Consider the following 16,836-nt stretch of genomic DNA (forward strand, 5'->3'; position numbering starts at 1 on the left):
GATCATCATGATCGCTTTCTTCTTGCTTGAACACAATTTGTTATTACAATAGTCTTCTTTGTAGACCATCAGTTTTACATCTTCTTTCTCATAGAGGTAAAGATTTTATGACATCAAATTAATATGGAGTATTAAAAATTATTATTTTTTTCATGGAAAGAAAAAATATGCATTTTGCTTTATCAAGAGTGGTGTGCCAGCCTTCACTGTTGTAACTAATTTCTTGGGGCCATCGCACAAGAGTTTTGGTCTCGGATTGACTCGGTCCTATGTAAGCAGTATCACAATGACCTCAGGGATTAGTCAGGTCAAAGATCCGGACACCCTATCAAAAAAAAAAAAAAAAAAAAGAGTGGTGTGCCAGTGCATTTTGCAATATATTGCTCTTGTGAAGGGGGATTTAACTTGTGCCAGAGTGAGATATGGGCTAAAGTTTTTCACCAAAAAAAAAAAAAGATATGGCTAAAGTTTAAACTAAATTAAAGTAGGCCTCAGGCTCGGTCCAATTTGAAATTCATTACTTGTCCAAATTAGCCTGAGTTACAAACCTTGCTTGAAGACCTCACTCAAGCGCCATACCATTGTATTGACCTTCTATACTTTGTATTTTTTTTTTTTCTTAAATCTATTGTTAATAAACTCTTAGCTTGCGTTGAGTATAATAAACTATTATTTCTATCCAAAAAATAAAATATCAGTAAAAAAAAAATGTAGGTGACAAGTCATCCCTAATCATGGTTTTGAAGAATCGGTAATTGGAATCGGAGAATGGGCCATGATCGATTCAGCCGATTTTGGCCGTTCCCTGCCGATCTTCTATGTTTCTATCTGATTCTGATCGATTCCAACCGATTTGGGTCGAATTGAGCAGTTATGATGACAAAAAAAATATAATGAATCTGTGATCTTCAAAACAAAGAAAAGACTAGTTCAATATATAGAAAGGAAAAAAGCTTTCTTCGTGCAATCTTCAGCAACAAAAAAGACAAGTCTTTCCTCTCCTTTCTTTTACTAGCTCACATGTGAACATCCTTTGTCTACACTCAATCTCTAAGTTCCACTTTCTTTGTCTCCTTTTGTGATCAGCATATTGGAAGACTAATGGGTATAGGCCACGGTTCTCCTTAGGCTTACCAAAACAAAATGACACAAAACACTCTTTTGGATTTTTTTAAATTAAATGAGACATCCCTATATAGTATTTATGAATTGGGAAATGATTTCTATAGGAGATCGAATGTGGCCACTGATCCTAGACACATGGAAGGGATAAGTTGCAAAATGGTTCATCTGTTGATGCTTTCTTGCACAATCATTTTAGCTCCTATGCATGTGCAAAGCCATGCCCATAAAAGCATGAATATGGGTGAGATTTTTATTTTCATAGAGAATATCAGTCATTCAACAGGGGCTTGTGCCTTGGCATAGGAGCCATATTCCTTTTTCACTAAATTTTAATAGCAAAAAAGATTTTTGTAGGGGAATGGCCCCTGCACCTAGACATATGGAGCGAATTATTGATCTAATTTCATGAAATGGAAAATAACATCTTTACAAATACTTCCTCATGTACACCCATTAGCTCTTGTGCACGTTTAGAAACCACACTCTACCATAGGAAACACTTTGCCATTTTAATACGTGGGTAAGGTCATTTGTTGAGTTCAAACACTTACACACACAGAGAGAGAGAGAGAGAGAGAGAGGACTCTTGTCTGTCATTTATCTATGCGTCTGTTTGGTTTCTTTGCTCTTCTGATGTTGATCTCAAAATGAGAAGAAATGTGTTAGGGATTCTTTACCATGGAATCATATGAATAACCCAATTGATGTTAGAATACAAGAATCATAAACCAATCATAAATATTAACCATGGGTGTAGTCCCTAAACCAAGAACACACAAACATATAGATTTACCCCATACATGATAATCAATTGGAGTAGAAGAATATCTGTATGTAAGTTTAGAAGTCCTATAAGTATTGATCACATAACTCTCTCCCATGTGCTTGAAGATTAGTCCCATGAAGATTGTAACAAAGAACTACAAAATCGAATCCCAGCCGCTAAGATCTTCTGCAGTCTTTCACCCTTGGAATACTCTCACATGCACTATTCTTGTGGGGGAGTCCGTGCTTCCAAAACCATGAAGGTGTTAAAGTAATGGTTGCAGGGACCTTTAGCTTCTATTTATAATAGAATCCCTAAAACCCTAATTTATTTCTACAATGGATTGAGCTAGGAATTTCCTAATTAGAGTGAGTCTATAATTGCTTGAGCCCAATGGATCAATCGATATTAGTTAAACCCACATAAAAATCCTAACAAGATGGAAAGAGGTGGGGATGATAGCAATTATCATTGTTATCTCAGGCAAGCAAGATTGCAAGCCCTCATGCAGATCTGCAAACAAATCATATGCCAGAACTTATTATTTTCTGCATCAAATTTGTTCATAAGTCCCATAAATCCACACCCCACAATCGCCATCTCTGTGTTCACGTTGAGAGAGAGAGAGAGAACGAGAAAAGGATTTGAAGCCCGCCCTGACTAAGCTGAGCTTCTGAAATTTGTTCAAGGAGATGAATGAGAAGAGCTTTCTCCTTCTTACACTTCTCCATTGCCAAGATCACAGATTGCTCTCTCATGCCTTTCTCCTTCTTCCTCTTCTTCATTCTAATAAGCCTCACACCATCAACTTCCTCTAAGAGGGAGAGTCTAAGCTACGATTTCTACAACACAAGTTGCTCCAACGTGGAGAGAATCATCCACAATGTAGCCTCCCAGAAGCTCTGTGAAGCCCCCACCACCGCCGCCGGTGCTCTCCGCCTCTTCTTCCATGACTGCTTCGTCGAGGTGAGGTGAGGTTCGTTTCCTTTCCTTCACTTTTCTAACCATTATTTACAAAATTGCCACCAGACATTTATATCCTTAGTCTTTTCCTGAAATGACGTTCTTCTCCATATGCATGCAAAATAGTACAGTGACAAAATTAACTTCCGGAAGTTTCTAAATGACAAATATGTCCTAATTGGCTATAAGACTATATGTAACATTGATGGGTTACATTGATCATGGGAGCATATGCAGGGGTGTGATGTATCGGTGTTAATAGCATCAAGCAACAACAACAACAACAACAATAACAACAACAACAACAACAACAAGAAGAAGAAGGCTGAGAGAGATGCAGAGATAAACCTGTCGTTGCTGGGAGACGGGTTTGGCATGTTCTTCAGAGCCAAGAGAGCCTTGGAGTTACAGTGCCCCGGCATTGTCTCCTGCGCCGATATCATGGCCATAGCCACCAGAGACTTGGTTAGCCTGGTAAGTGGTAGTTCTGGAAAAGGGAAAATTTTGTAAAAGAACAGACTTGGGTTGGGTTTGTTTACATGTCTAAGATAGTCCGGCACTCCGGCTTGGTTCAGCATTCCTTGATGAACTAAATTTTGAACCAACTCCAATGTGGCTCGATCAGACCGGACCAACAACCCGACCAAGATAACCATTACCGGCCATTTTCCTTGGGTCGGGTCAAGAGTTCCATGTTTCCTATCCAACCACTCACCTGATCTAAAATTTCCAACCGGTCTGGTTTTCAGAACTAACACAGATATTGTAACAATGCTCTGAGGTAGCTTTTCTTCACGTGTTTAGATGCTTAACTCAACCCTTCACGTTACCTATATTTGCTATAATTTCGATGGAAAATAGATTGGGCACACCGATGGTGTGGGAATGTTTTCCTACGTCTTCTTACATCCTAATCATTTGGGTCTGACATTGACACTCTTTCTATGATCATACGAGTCATTTGTTTATAAAACTATTTCCAATGCCGCAATTGATATAGCGTGAGATATTCCTCACACACAACATTTCTCATTTTGGGTAAAAATTTGACCAATGAAAGGAGTCAAGTTGTCTATGGTGACGTGGGCCCACTCAAATGTTTGTAATTTGCTTATCATATGGTACCTTGTAAACTTACAAATTAGTTCCCTTAGCTTGGTGAATGGTTATGATAGCCTAGTAGCCTCTTGAAAGTTAAAAACGAGTGCACTAATCTTAATTTCTAAGTGGCCTAGTACAATTAGAACTATGGTATTATTTCTATACATGGACTTTCTATGTGCAGTCTATAATGGACCACTAGAAGGTTGCTCCATTGCTATCTAGTAGTCAGCCTCTCTGTGAAGCAAAAGTAAGGCTGCATATATTATGACCCTCCCAAACATCGCAATGGTTAGAACCTCGTGCATTGGATACTCCATTTTTAGTGGGCCAACAGAAATGGCTAAAGAGAAATTTCCTAATCCTTGCATACGTAGAGGATGATATCTTTTTTACCTTCACTCTCGTTTTTTGGTAGAATTCACTTTCCTCATCTTGTTGAAAATACTCAGGTTGGAGGGCAAGATGGGAAGTCGAAAAGGCAAGAACAGATGGACTCGTTTCAAGGGCTTCTCGAGTTGTAGGCAACCTCCCTGAAGTGAACCAAACCATCTCCAAACTCATTTCTCCCTTCAAGTCCAAAGGCTTGAATGTAATAGACATGGTGGCCTTATCTGGAGGCCACACTATAGGCTTCTCACACTGCAAGGAGTTCATGCCTAGAATCTATGATTTCAACAACACATATGACAGAAACCCAACCATGGACCAAAATTAAGCCAAGAGCCTCCAGAACCCATGTCCGAAGATGAATCCAGATCCAACAGTTGTTGCCTTCAACGACGTAACCACACCGACCATCTTCGACAATGTTTACTATCAGAATCTTAAGAAAGGGTTAGGGTTGCTTGCAACTGATCAAAAGCTTTTCAATGACCCCATGACTCGTTCATATGTGAATTTAATGGCTAAGGATCAGCAACTCTTCTTCAATTACATTGCTGCGTCCTTGATCAAGCTAGGAAAGATGGGGGCGAAGACGGGAAGTAATGGCGAGGTTCAACGTGATTGTGAATTCTTCAATGGTTGAATATCATTTGGATCAATTGGGGTCTTAATTCAAAGAGGGCTATGTGGTTTCTTTAGCCTGTTTTTGTGTGATGTAAAGGATAATGAAATTAGCTTATTTTGACTAACAATGATTCTTATTATAGAAGTTAGAAGTTTGAGATGTGACCAATTTAGACTATTCCCTAAATATGCAAAGGTTGAAAGTATTTCATCATCTTTCCATCGCACATATACACAAAAATCAAAGGAACATGTCATCGAAAAAATTTCCAACATTCATTCTCAAGCGGGGAGCAAGTTCCAAGACCAAGAAAGTTATTTTTCTAGTTATCGGCATTCTAATATCTGAAATAATAGGTTTAAGAGTGAAAGTAACAATAAATACTACGAAAATTACATCTACAAGTAACTTTTTTCGCACGGAAGTTTCCGTACACAATACAGTTCAGACTAGGGCTTAGGCTAGCAAACAAAAATGTTCCACCACAACGGACCATGATGTTAGAGAGAAGCACCACTATGTAAAGCTTCATTACAGCAGGCTTATGGATTGTTTAAGCTCCGAGTCAAATAAACATGGAACAGAACCAGTCAAGCAGCAACACCTGATTCAACAAGCCAAAAGAGGGCCCAGTTTTTGGGGAGGGGGGTTTCAAAGCAAGAAGTTTAAAGAAAGGATAGAAGACTCAAATGTCAATTCCTGAAGTAATGAGGATAAATCTAATTATCTACAGCAGACATATCTCAGAAATGGAGCCACATGCATAATTCAAGAAAAACATAGTTATTTATGTACAGATGACTTCTATTTTCTCACTCAACTTCATTAAGGACTCATTTTGTCAGAAGTGAAATAAATGATTCACAACATCATAAGCTTATAATGGGAACTTTTAATTGAGGTCTTTGGTTGCAAGTAAAGTTGATTATAGTGAAAGAAAAACATGTGGGGCCCACAACATAGAGTATGTAAGAAGTTGCAAAGAATTTAATGATATTCTGGATGAAATACTACAACTTTGACTGCATTATTAGAATAATGTTCTTCTCAAAAAAGGTACGATACTAATCAGAGTTAATCTTCAATAGATAAAACTCATCAGAGTTAATTATGAGAAAATCTTTTATTTTTTTATTTTTAAAAATTTTTTTTTTGGAAGGGGGGGTGTGGGGAGTGTTTACTATTGAGCAGAATTTGGAATAGCATGCTTCTTATATAGTAGCTCATAGAATGTTATTATTCTATTGATTTTTTAACTATATGCATAAAAGAAAATTGCTTACCTATTTGGCAAGAATCTCTTTGTGAGCTTTAAATGATAGAATCACATTCCATGCTAGAGCAACCACATTAGCAGCAAGAACCTGCGTAAGACCATTTGTTGGATGATTGGACAATATAATCAATGAACGATAAAAATATAGGTTAAAATATTTGCACAACGCCAGTTGAAATTTGAAACTGCGTGTGGGTACCCCTTTTAAGACCAAGATTACTGTAGCAACCCCCTGTAAAATGACTTATATACCCCCCTATTTCAGTGTTTCCTCGTAATACCCTCCCTCCAAGGCCTGAAATTGCACACGGGCAGCGTATGGAACCCTCCCCCAAGAATCCTTTATTTTGACATTTGAGTGGACCATATAATTTTATTGCTCAGGAAAACCTATGCATTTTCAATGTTTCTGAGGACAAGAATGATAGTTCATTCTGTAATATGCAGAATGTGATTCAATGGACTAATATAACAGAAAACGAAGCTAAATGTTTACCTTATTAGAACTTTCTATTACTTCTACATTGCACATTCAGCCACTTAAATAAGGTTGTTATGGTTCACCTTCTACTGGCATTGACTGCCTCAGTACACTTAACATTCTGTTCTTCTCGGTCTTGGTGTTTAAAGTCTTACATCACACACTCTATTTCCCCACCACCATGGTGCCCAATGTATCGATATACCCATGGTCTTCATAGCTGCCAGTATGTGCATACTCCCTTATAATATATATATATATATAAAATCAATTTCTTCTCTGGTCTAGCAGTCGCTAGGCATTCACTAATCAAAACTTTGCCTCAATAGGCACAAGTGCCTACAATCAGCACCACTCAATGCCTTGATGATGGATTTCTAGGTTAGGTTTCAGGAACTCAGTTAAACCAAAGTCTACCATGTCTGTCCAGCCATTCTAATGCCACTGCATCAAAAACTACAATAACGACTATGATAATCAAACCTGGAATTGCTGGGGAACAAATCTAAAGTTAAGGAACTGGAAAGGTATCCACAATTGCCAATTTGCCAATACAGCAGAAAACCACTCCTGCAAATTATTAAAAAAAGAAATTAAATGGCTGATAAAAGAGACTAATTCCTAAATAAATTACCTTCCTTAAAGTCAAAAGTAGGAATATACACCTGTTGAAGTTTTGGTACTACTTCTGATGGTCTTCCCTCAAGAGTTACAAGTACGGATAAGAAAACTCCAATGAAGATGGGAGAGAAAAGGAACTGCAATGAAACAAAAGTATGTTCCAAACCCAATAAGTAAATAGTTCAACAGAATAAACTAGTCATGACAAGTGGTGTGGACAGAAGTTGGATCAGGACTGAGGAGAGGAAACACCTGATCAAGCAGAAGGCGCAAGAGAGCACCAGATGCTCCTGGGATGGTCACCAATTTACTTAGGTACAAATACCTACAAAGCCATTCTAAGTTTTGTCAATTAAACATTAAAGCATGTCCAGTCACAACCAGATAAAGAGGAACAATACGGTTGTCCCAGGACTATCATACTGAAAATGACGGGCTACAACAGGTTGGTTGGGGTCAATATAGGGAATGCATTGAACTTCAGTAGGCTTAAACCGGTTGGAATTGTGTAGACCTGAAAGTAACAGATAGTTTGGCTAGTTCTTACATGAGAACCCGGGTGAGATTATTCTGGTTTGTTCAACCAGGCACATAAAAGATGGTTAATTGGCCAACTGCAACACCTGGGATAAAATCCAGCAAGCTGGCAAGGCATGCAACCTCTATCATCTATCCTACCACTAGCACATCTCATTTTACTAATTAAAGGGTCATCTTTTGCATTAGGCACCCAAGAGACAGCAAGTCAAAAGCCCCTAACTACCTGAATAAATATTCTTCCTTTTATACCCTCTCCCCCACCCCAACTAAAAAGCGTCAAAGAGTTTCTTAATGAAAAAGTAGGCTAGTAAACACCACCAAATTACAAGTACAAACACCCAACAACAATGGGTGCCATGATGGAGTAACGATGTACTTATAATCAGGCTCACTTTGGCTCATTGAAGAAGTAAACCAGCCAATCCAATTGATGAAAATCTTTTATTGAGGGTATACTTGGCATACCAGAGAATATGCAATACCAATACTATTACACTTGTCCTCTTCACTAATATACCTAAATATTGGATAAATACCTCTAAGAAAGAAGAAAAAAAGTATAATGAAACTCAAGAAAATCAATCAATTGGAGATATGATGCAGATGCACAGCCTTGGACCGATCCAAACCCGTATGGGTATCCAGATGGAGATGAATCGGATCCAATTTAGGATCAAAGTTACCAATTTGGAACCAAAGCTATTAGGTTCTTTAGGATTTATTTACTTCTATATTGGAATTACATGCAGTATTTTATTTTGTTTACTTAAGTAGGAGATAACTGTTAGGATTTAGATTCCAATTAGTTTCCATTAATTATAGTTCGTTTCCTTTCATGTTGGGTTTTCTTTTCTTATTTATACCAATGTAAGCAATGGGGATTGCAGTGTTTAATGATGAATTGGTTATTTCGTTAAACCTTGGTGGTTTTGATTGGTCATGTGACCTTCCTCCTTCCCCCCCCCCTGCGAATTCTCTCTCTTTCTTCCCATCTGAAATATCTCTCTTCTTTATTTCTTCTTCTTCTCTGTTCCAGCAACTTTAGCAGTCCGACAAGAAAGGCATTTATCTCCCTTGATTCTTCATTTTTCCATCTCAGATTCTAGGAACTGAGTCGATACCCAAGGACGACCGAGGTTGCCAAATCTGAGACCCCTTAGTTCCCTGAACTGGGACTTCTAACTTGAGTTACAGGTCTGATCTCTGTTCTACAGCCAGAAAACTTTCAGGAGTTGTGCTTGTCTTCAGGAGAGATGATTACCTATAATACCAGTGGGTTCAAGAGGCTTATGAGTGAAGTTTTGAATTCCAGAATTTCAGACCCTTTAAGCTTCAATCGATTGAATCCCTTCATCACAAGAAGTTCTCCTCTGTTGCTCACATCGCAGATTAGAGGTTGAAGATGGACCCTAATCCCATTTAATAATAAGAACCCTTTTAACACTTTATTCCTCTATTGCCCTTCCCCTTATCTGGTTACCTTAAGTATCAGTTTACCAATCTTTCCAGGAATACCCCTCCCTCATCTCACGTTACTCCATTCACTTGTTTTCCAATCATTAAGCTTGGTTTCCAATAATTACTAATCTGCCACTCCCTGAAAAATTCACACAAATTTACTGTTTTGCCATGTAGCTTTGGATTTCAGTGTTTTCTTATTTGGTTGGGCCCATAAGCAATCTGATTCCAGATTTGGAATCTGGTTTCGCAACAAGATATCAACACATGAATACATTAATATCTCTGTAACAGTATCCAACTTCCAAGCAATAACATAAAAACCATATAGACGCTGAACTCTTACCAGAAATGCAACGTGGGACCAACCAACACAAACCCCAAGAGAGTGAATAGAAATGTCCGCTTCAAGTCCAGTGTTGAGACTTGATCAATCCATAGCTGAGCAGTAAACAGCATCAAATAATTAGCAGGTAACAGATAAACATGAGAGGAGAAATGTAGTTGTAACTTGTAAGTTGTAAACTAATAGAAAGGCTGTTTAAAAAGTTTCAAATAAAACAGAAACTAAATTGGATCCAAAATAGATGTTTTGATGGCACCATTGATGCAGTCATCATTGAAAAAAAAAAAATTATAAAACTCTGGCATGCACTGAAACTGGTGTAGCACCTTAAAAAAGGGTAAGCCAAAATTGAAGTTGGCATGGAGCAATAAAAAAAAACAACAGATTCATGGAAAATCTGGAAATCAGGAAGAAAATAATTCTTTTCTCAGATCCACAATCATGGAATCTCCCTTGAAAATCTAGAAATCAACCAGAAAATTCCACCTCAATCCTGTCTTGTTAAAAGAAAAAAAAGTTGATGCATATTCAAGAGGCTCACGACAATCATCTAGCCTATGTCTAGCCATTAAGACTTAAATCTCAAACTAAATATTTTTCCCGGTTTCCTGAATTTAACTATAATTCTATCTCCAAATCCCACTTAAATTATGGCTCTGAAGAATTGAAGTCCATCACACAAAGTAATAATGTCCTGTCAGTATTTCGGCCACAACTCCCCCAAATCAACTACGATATGCAAGATTGTTGTCACATTGGATAGGCAATGCAACTAAACAACCATTCAAATGACACCAAAATCATGTTGCACAGAAAGTTTTGAACCTAGGAATAATACTAAGGGTATATAGCAAACAGATACCTGGCAGATTAAATCCCCAACAAAAGTCAGAAGGGCAGATGTGACGGCTTTTGTCATCACTGGATACTTCCCAAGAAGAGCCAAATACCTGGAAAAAGAAGAAGAAGAAGAAGAATATAACTTCCAAAACAACAGTTAATGCAGAATCGATCTTGAACCAGTAAAGCCAGTGAGAGATCAATTGCAACAAGGTTGCATATAGGGACAAACCAATATTGACAACAGAAGTTTCTTAACACTTTTTTTTAACATATGAAAGAAGAAATAAAAGGGATATGACCTAGAACCACAACTTGGCCTGTGGGAAGGATATCACCACCAATCCCAACCTATTGCTTCACCAGAATAGGGCTGGAGCTGCATCACCACAGTACAAGGACAACATCACCACTGACCCAAAGAGGCAAAAGTCAAGTTTCTTATTCACGCAAAATCGAAGGGCACATAAAAATGCCAATGGCAATACTGTAATTACTTCATGCAATCCCAGGTTTAAACCCATTTATGGGTCCACCCAAAAGAAGTAAAACTCAGTTCCAATGAAGTAGTGGCAATATGGTAATACACCACAATTTGCAAGGAGTCAAAAGGTAAAATAAGAGGGAGGAATGACAGAATTGTAAAATATCTTGAGGATGAAAAGGAGATGGCATAGCTGTAATTTAATTGAAATCCAATGACAAACACAGCCCAAGGCAAAAGGGTAAACTTGGAGGAGAAAATTACAGAAAAAAAAAAACAAAAAAAACAAAAAAAAAAACATAATGGAGAATAAAAGAGAAAGTGAGGGATAACCTGGAAAAACAGAAATAAGGGAAAGGGTTCAAAGAACCACTGTGAGTAGGACTGAAAAGGGATCTATTTAAAAAAATAGGGACAATGAATTCCCCAACTTCCATACCACCAATTGACCTTGAAAGGCGTAGTCCTCCAGGCCAGCAGAAAAGGGGACCCACCTCTGTACCTCCACAAACATTAGGGAAATTTTCTTGTACCACCCCTAAAAATCTCCATAATTTGGAGTGAACCCCATAAATGAAAATAAGAGCTTGTATATACCTCACTTTCATCAGAAAAATTCGAAAAAACCCCATTCTGTTATAATTTGGTGGTTAAGTGATGATGTCATCAGTCTCTTATTATCTAAATGGCCAAACTACCCTTATGGATATGTAAACTTACCATTATGTCCTTGAGTTTAATCTTGTAGTCTAGGGTTAGGGTTTCAAACAATGAATCGAGAATCAACTTCTGCCAATCATCCATGGCTTCTTCAAGGAAAAATATGGATCGGATCAAAGAACTGTGGAACCCCAAGGAAGATGACTCGTTGAAGAAGCTTGTCCAGTAGCACGGCCATAAGAATTGATACCTCATCAACAAATCCATCCCTGGGAGGTCAAGTTTTTTAAAAATCATCAAAATCGTTGAATTGGTGTTTGCTTGGCTTGACGAGGAAAGCCAGATGCCGATCATCTGCTTTGATGTAGTAGGAGGGATCGAGTTTATTAAAAAACAAATATTTCCATGCGTTATTCATCCTCTAAAGTCGAGATCTAAGTTGTCGTCTTCTTAACGCGGAAATCGTCTAACCTCTTTTTCATTTTCTTCTTCTGTTTTCGTCTTTGATCGTTTGCGATTTCATTGTGCAATGCTTGGAATACGAATGTTAAGCCGAATCAGAGGTTATGTCCGCATGATATCAGATCTAAGGAGATAGATTTGAGTATCTGGAGCAGAGCAGGATCAAGACCAGATCTGGTCTAATTTACAGAAAATGTAGACGAATTGGAAGATCAGTTGGGCAAATCGCTCATCGCGGACACGAGCCGACGAAGCTCGATGATGAGTAGATTGCAGAGTTACGGGAGATATTCTGCTCCTTTGACCGGAACAACTACGGTAGCTGAAATATGGGAAATATGTTCCTTTTAAAGTTCAGAAGAACAAGGGATCCTTTTAGGATTGCTTCTAGTCTATTAAAAGATCTCAACTTCAAGGTTGAACAGGAACCTTTTATCTTCAGAAGCTTTACCAATGGGTTCTGGCATGATACAATTTATACTTTACAGTCCCAGTTTAGAGTTGGATTTCCTTGTACTGTTAATCCCATAAATACTTTGACGTGTTCAAACAAGATTTTATTATCGAATTCTTCTTCTTGTCAATATGTTAGTTGGGTTTTTCTTTAGTTCATTCTTAGAGATGACCCAGGAGTTGAGAAATTTAGTTAACAGAAATGATAATCTGGCTTTTGGAGTTGGAAACAGTGGAGTTAATAATATTCAGCTCCTTTGACCGGAACAACGACGGTAGCTTAACACAGTTGGAACTTGGATCACTCCTGAGATCGCTTGGTCTCAAACCAAGTCTGGAGCAGCTTGAAACTCTGATACAGAAGGCCAACAAGAACAGTTGAGGCTAGCAGCAGCCATACCCTTTTTTTTAGTTTCCTTCTCGTTTCTATAGAATAATTTTGCTCTTGTACAGAGAAAAAAAAAAAAGAAGGTTAACTAAAAGGGTAAAAAAGTCATTTCACGTTTTAAGTTAACGGTGTTACAAATTAGGGGTGCGGTGGATATTATTTTTATTTTTGGGGGTCACTCCAAATTATGGAGATTTTTTTTAGTTTTCCCTAAACATTAAGTCTTCCCACTTCAACACCACTTGAAGTCACACTCCCTTCACGATAATAAGACACTTTTTTTTTTTTTTTTTTTTATAAGGGATAATTGGACACAATTTGCCAACAGAATCAAGTACCAAGAGCTTCAAAAGAGAATCTTGGCTCCTTTACCAAGATCAGATCAAGAAACGGAAATATGAAGAAGCCTAGAAGATGAAGAAAAAAGAAGCAGTAGATAACAAGATATCCATTCTTGGGCTGAATATCAACTCAAATTACCACGCTGATTTCACTTCTCAAGGTGTTTGAAACGATGAGAGCAAGAACCACCATGAAACGAGGCTGCCGAAGGAACCATCATATCACGCCCAAGAAGGAACTCCCCGAGCACCGAAGACATGGTTGATGCCCTTCCAAACCAGCACCTCAAAGCCTACTCCGCGACTCCACAAACCAAGACAACACCTATAATCAACAAGAACAACATAGCAGCAGCAGGAAGCACACCAAAAAGGAACTGACATGAACCAGACATTTCTCATACCAAACACGAAGCAGAGCAGCAGGAACCGTGGACATACACGAATAAAATCAGGCATGATCTTCTTATTCTTCTAAGAACTAGAGCCTCACCAGTAGCATGAGACCTTGGAACGACTCTCAAACCCGCTACTTGTTAAGGCTCTGATACCATGTAAATAACAAGAAAAAGGTAGAGAAAGAAAAGAGAAAGAGAAGAGAACAAGAGACAGCTGTAACTTGCGAGTCACAACCGTGTGGTTGGGACCGCCTCCTTCATTCAATATATAAATTAGCTATCACAGAGACATAACATAAATAAGAAATTAGAAGGCATAACCAAAGAGGAAACTAACTCTAACGTAGCTAACAACTTCCCCAAACCCAATAGGAAGAAACTACAATCAAATATAATCCCATGGTGTGGAGGTCTATGGTCACCCATAGCCCTCCAACCGACACATAGGTGTATGGAGGTCTATGGACACCTGTAGACCTCCAACCGACACATGCTCTCATATACTCTAACAAGCATAATGCATGAGATATACCCATCATAATGGAGAAAACCTTAACACAGAATTTATGTTTAGAAACCTTAAATGGATATAAGACTATCCTGGACCATCTGGATATAATTCATGCTAAACTGAAATACTGGTCCACTGTAATGTGATTCCATTCATTCAGAAAGTTGGAGATCAGTCTAGCAATTTAATGAGGATTTCTAAGCCCCTTAAAGATAAGGCTTAGATATCGAGGTTTCCTTCAAGAGATAGGGATCTGTAAACTGAGAAATAAACCATTAAATCCATAGCAGACTTTCAATGGTTCAAACAGAATCGATGGAATAACAGACTAAATGATCAACAGCAGTAGAAACCCATAAACAATAATATGAAATCAGATTCAAAACAACAAGCCAGAAAACTGAAGTTTTGAGAAGCTGAGCTCAGGTAGAATTCTAGAATCGATAGGAATTTTAGGACTTTTGAAACAAAAACATATATATAACTGATCAATGAACTGAGATAAACCACAGCAGGAATCTAGTAATCAGAAAGACAAATCAGAATGCAAAACAAGGTTAAAGGGAGATGATCATGCTGAGTAATAAGCATGTTCCGACTTGTAATTAACAAAGGAAAGATAGCAAGGTAGTAATATAGAGATCTGACCAGTTTTGATAGGATAAAAGATACAGTAAGGAGAGAGAAACATCCGGGAATCCACCTGAACCAATCTGGAATCCACAGCAAAACCACTTCTGAATCCACTGCAGTAAACACCCAGAATCGACTGGGCTTGCTTAAAATCTACAAGACCAATTGAGCAGAAAGCTTTTTCTTCATCACTAAAACCAATTCATTACATACTATAGCAAATCATTAATTTATAGACTAACCCCTCAACTTTCTATCAACAACAACAAACACAGCCTTATCGCAGCTTAATGGGGTCAGCTACATGGATCTGTGCAAAACAAAAATGGAGAAACAGAGATCCAAAACATATAGGAACAAGGCAGAAGAGAAGTAATAGAAAACATACCAGAGATGTGAGAGACAAATGAAAGTAAGGGGAAAGAGGAACTCATAAATTAGAAATTGTCCTAAATTCCTAGACTTGAGAACCATGGAATCTGAAAACCAGATTGTAGAGTTTCTAAAGACCAGATTCAACAGTTCTTTAACAAATAGAAACAATCAAATTAATAACTCAATATGGAACCAACTAACCTAAATCGTCTAAAAAACTGAAAATAGAAATTATAAACTAACACCTAATCTCATATAGGACTCAAATATCTTGGGCTTTATGGAATTGGCCTTTTACAATAGATAACCCAAAAATACTTACTCATTGGGGACCCATAACTGAACCAGAAAATTGGTTCAAATCCGAGACCGCAGGACCAAGAGAGACCCCGATCTTCATACGTCACAAGTTCTTCTTCTCTCATAGCCTGGGTACTGCATCACAGATGCTTTAGTCAAAGGAGAAATCCAATATCTCCTTCTTCAGAATACTGGATTTTGTACTTTGAAAATCCCAGGTTTAGCCTGGGACATCGTCGATCTTAGCATTTTAAAAACCACACAAGAATAAGAACCATTATTCTTTACAGTGGATCAAAATTGTGAACCATATTTTTCCTCCAACAGTTGAAATTCAATGAACTGTTCCAGAAAGATGCCTAAAACCATGCCATTTATCCTAACCAAATGGTTCAACCATTGACCAACTACTGATGTGGGAGCATCCCCTTCAAGCAGCCAAAAATCCTCTCTCACGAAGGACCAAAATAGATTGTGTCATTGAGTAGCTTAATAAAGTAGGCTGGTTTCTATATTGGCTTTCATTAATTTATGGTTAGGTTACCAAAAATCAATGGCTGAAAATCAAACCTGCTGCTGTCAAAATAACATATTGCAAACATGAAAACAAAACTGGAAAATAAAAGACCTTTATAAGAACTTGAAGAACAATTGTAATAGGGTAATACTGCAATCACCAAAAGATTTACTGATATCACCTGATAAGAGCCCGCAACAGTGAAGAATAGTTGCTGGAATCCTGCTGGACAGTATGGAAATACAGAGAAAAGAAAAGGAAAAAAGAAGAAGGAAAGAAGGGGATACGACCAAGGATTTAAGAATCGGTACCGGGTATCATATCAGAAGGGTGATTTTAAGAGAAGATCGTATCAGAGAGATGCAAGATATGCATGAAAATGGTCAAGAAATCATGGATGTGCTTATGATACATATAAAATACAGTTTCGAAGGATACGCCATATATATATATATATATAACGGTTAGAATCTCGACAGTAATGTCTCTGTTAGATTCTCCGGTCGAAATATGGGAAAACTCCATTCAATTCTCAATGGAAACGGAGTTTTGCGAATTCTACACGGAACTGGAAGATCATTTCGAGATCTTTGAACATATTCGAGGGTTCAATGTGACTATTGTCACTTCGGCCAACACACAAGATGAGACTTTACCACTGTGGAGCGGCTTTTTGCAAAAAGATGAGGGGGAAACTCAGTAAGATGTCGGAGAAGCAAAATATATATATATATATATATATAGTTGAGTCATTTTTACCTGATCTAGTGATGTATAAGCGAAAA

The 16,836-nt window shown here is 37.9% G+C and overlaps 1 protein-coding gene and 1 pseudogene across 1 annotated transcript in view; one reads left to right on the top strand and one right to left on the bottom strand.

The window, feature by feature from the left end:
* Positions 1–2,405: 2,405 nt before the first annotated feature.
* LOC122088170 lies at positions 2,406–5,057 on the top strand (annotated as a pseudogene).
* Positions 5,058–5,223: 166 nt separating this feature from the next.
* LOC122089420 (protein sym-1) overlaps positions 5,224–16,836 on the bottom strand; it is a 13,640-nt gene continuing 2,027 nt past the window's right edge. The window contains exons 3-9 of the mRNA XM_042659137.1: positions 10,552–10,639; positions 9,690–9,784; positions 7,598–7,670; positions 7,390–7,482; positions 7,208–7,294; positions 6,251–6,331; positions 5,224–5,571 (exon numbers count right to left, since the gene is read on the bottom strand). Coding sequence (XP_042515071.1) covers positions 6,251–6,331; positions 7,208–7,294; positions 7,390–7,482; positions 7,598–7,670; positions 9,690–9,784; positions 10,552–10,639 — 517 coding nt within the window. The 3' untranslated portion in view covers positions 5,224–5,571. The remainder of the gene's footprint in view (positions 5,572–6,250; positions 6,332–7,207; positions 7,295–7,389; positions 7,483–7,597; positions 7,671–9,689; positions 9,785–10,551; positions 10,640–16,836) is intronic.

This window comes from Macadamia integrifolia, chromosome 9, assembly GCF_013358625.1.
Source record: "Macadamia integrifolia cultivar HAES 741 chromosome 9, SCU_Mint_v3, whole genome shotgun sequence".
Lineage (NCBI taxonomy): Eukaryota > Viridiplantae > Streptophyta > Magnoliopsida > Proteales > Proteaceae > Macadamia > Macadamia integrifolia.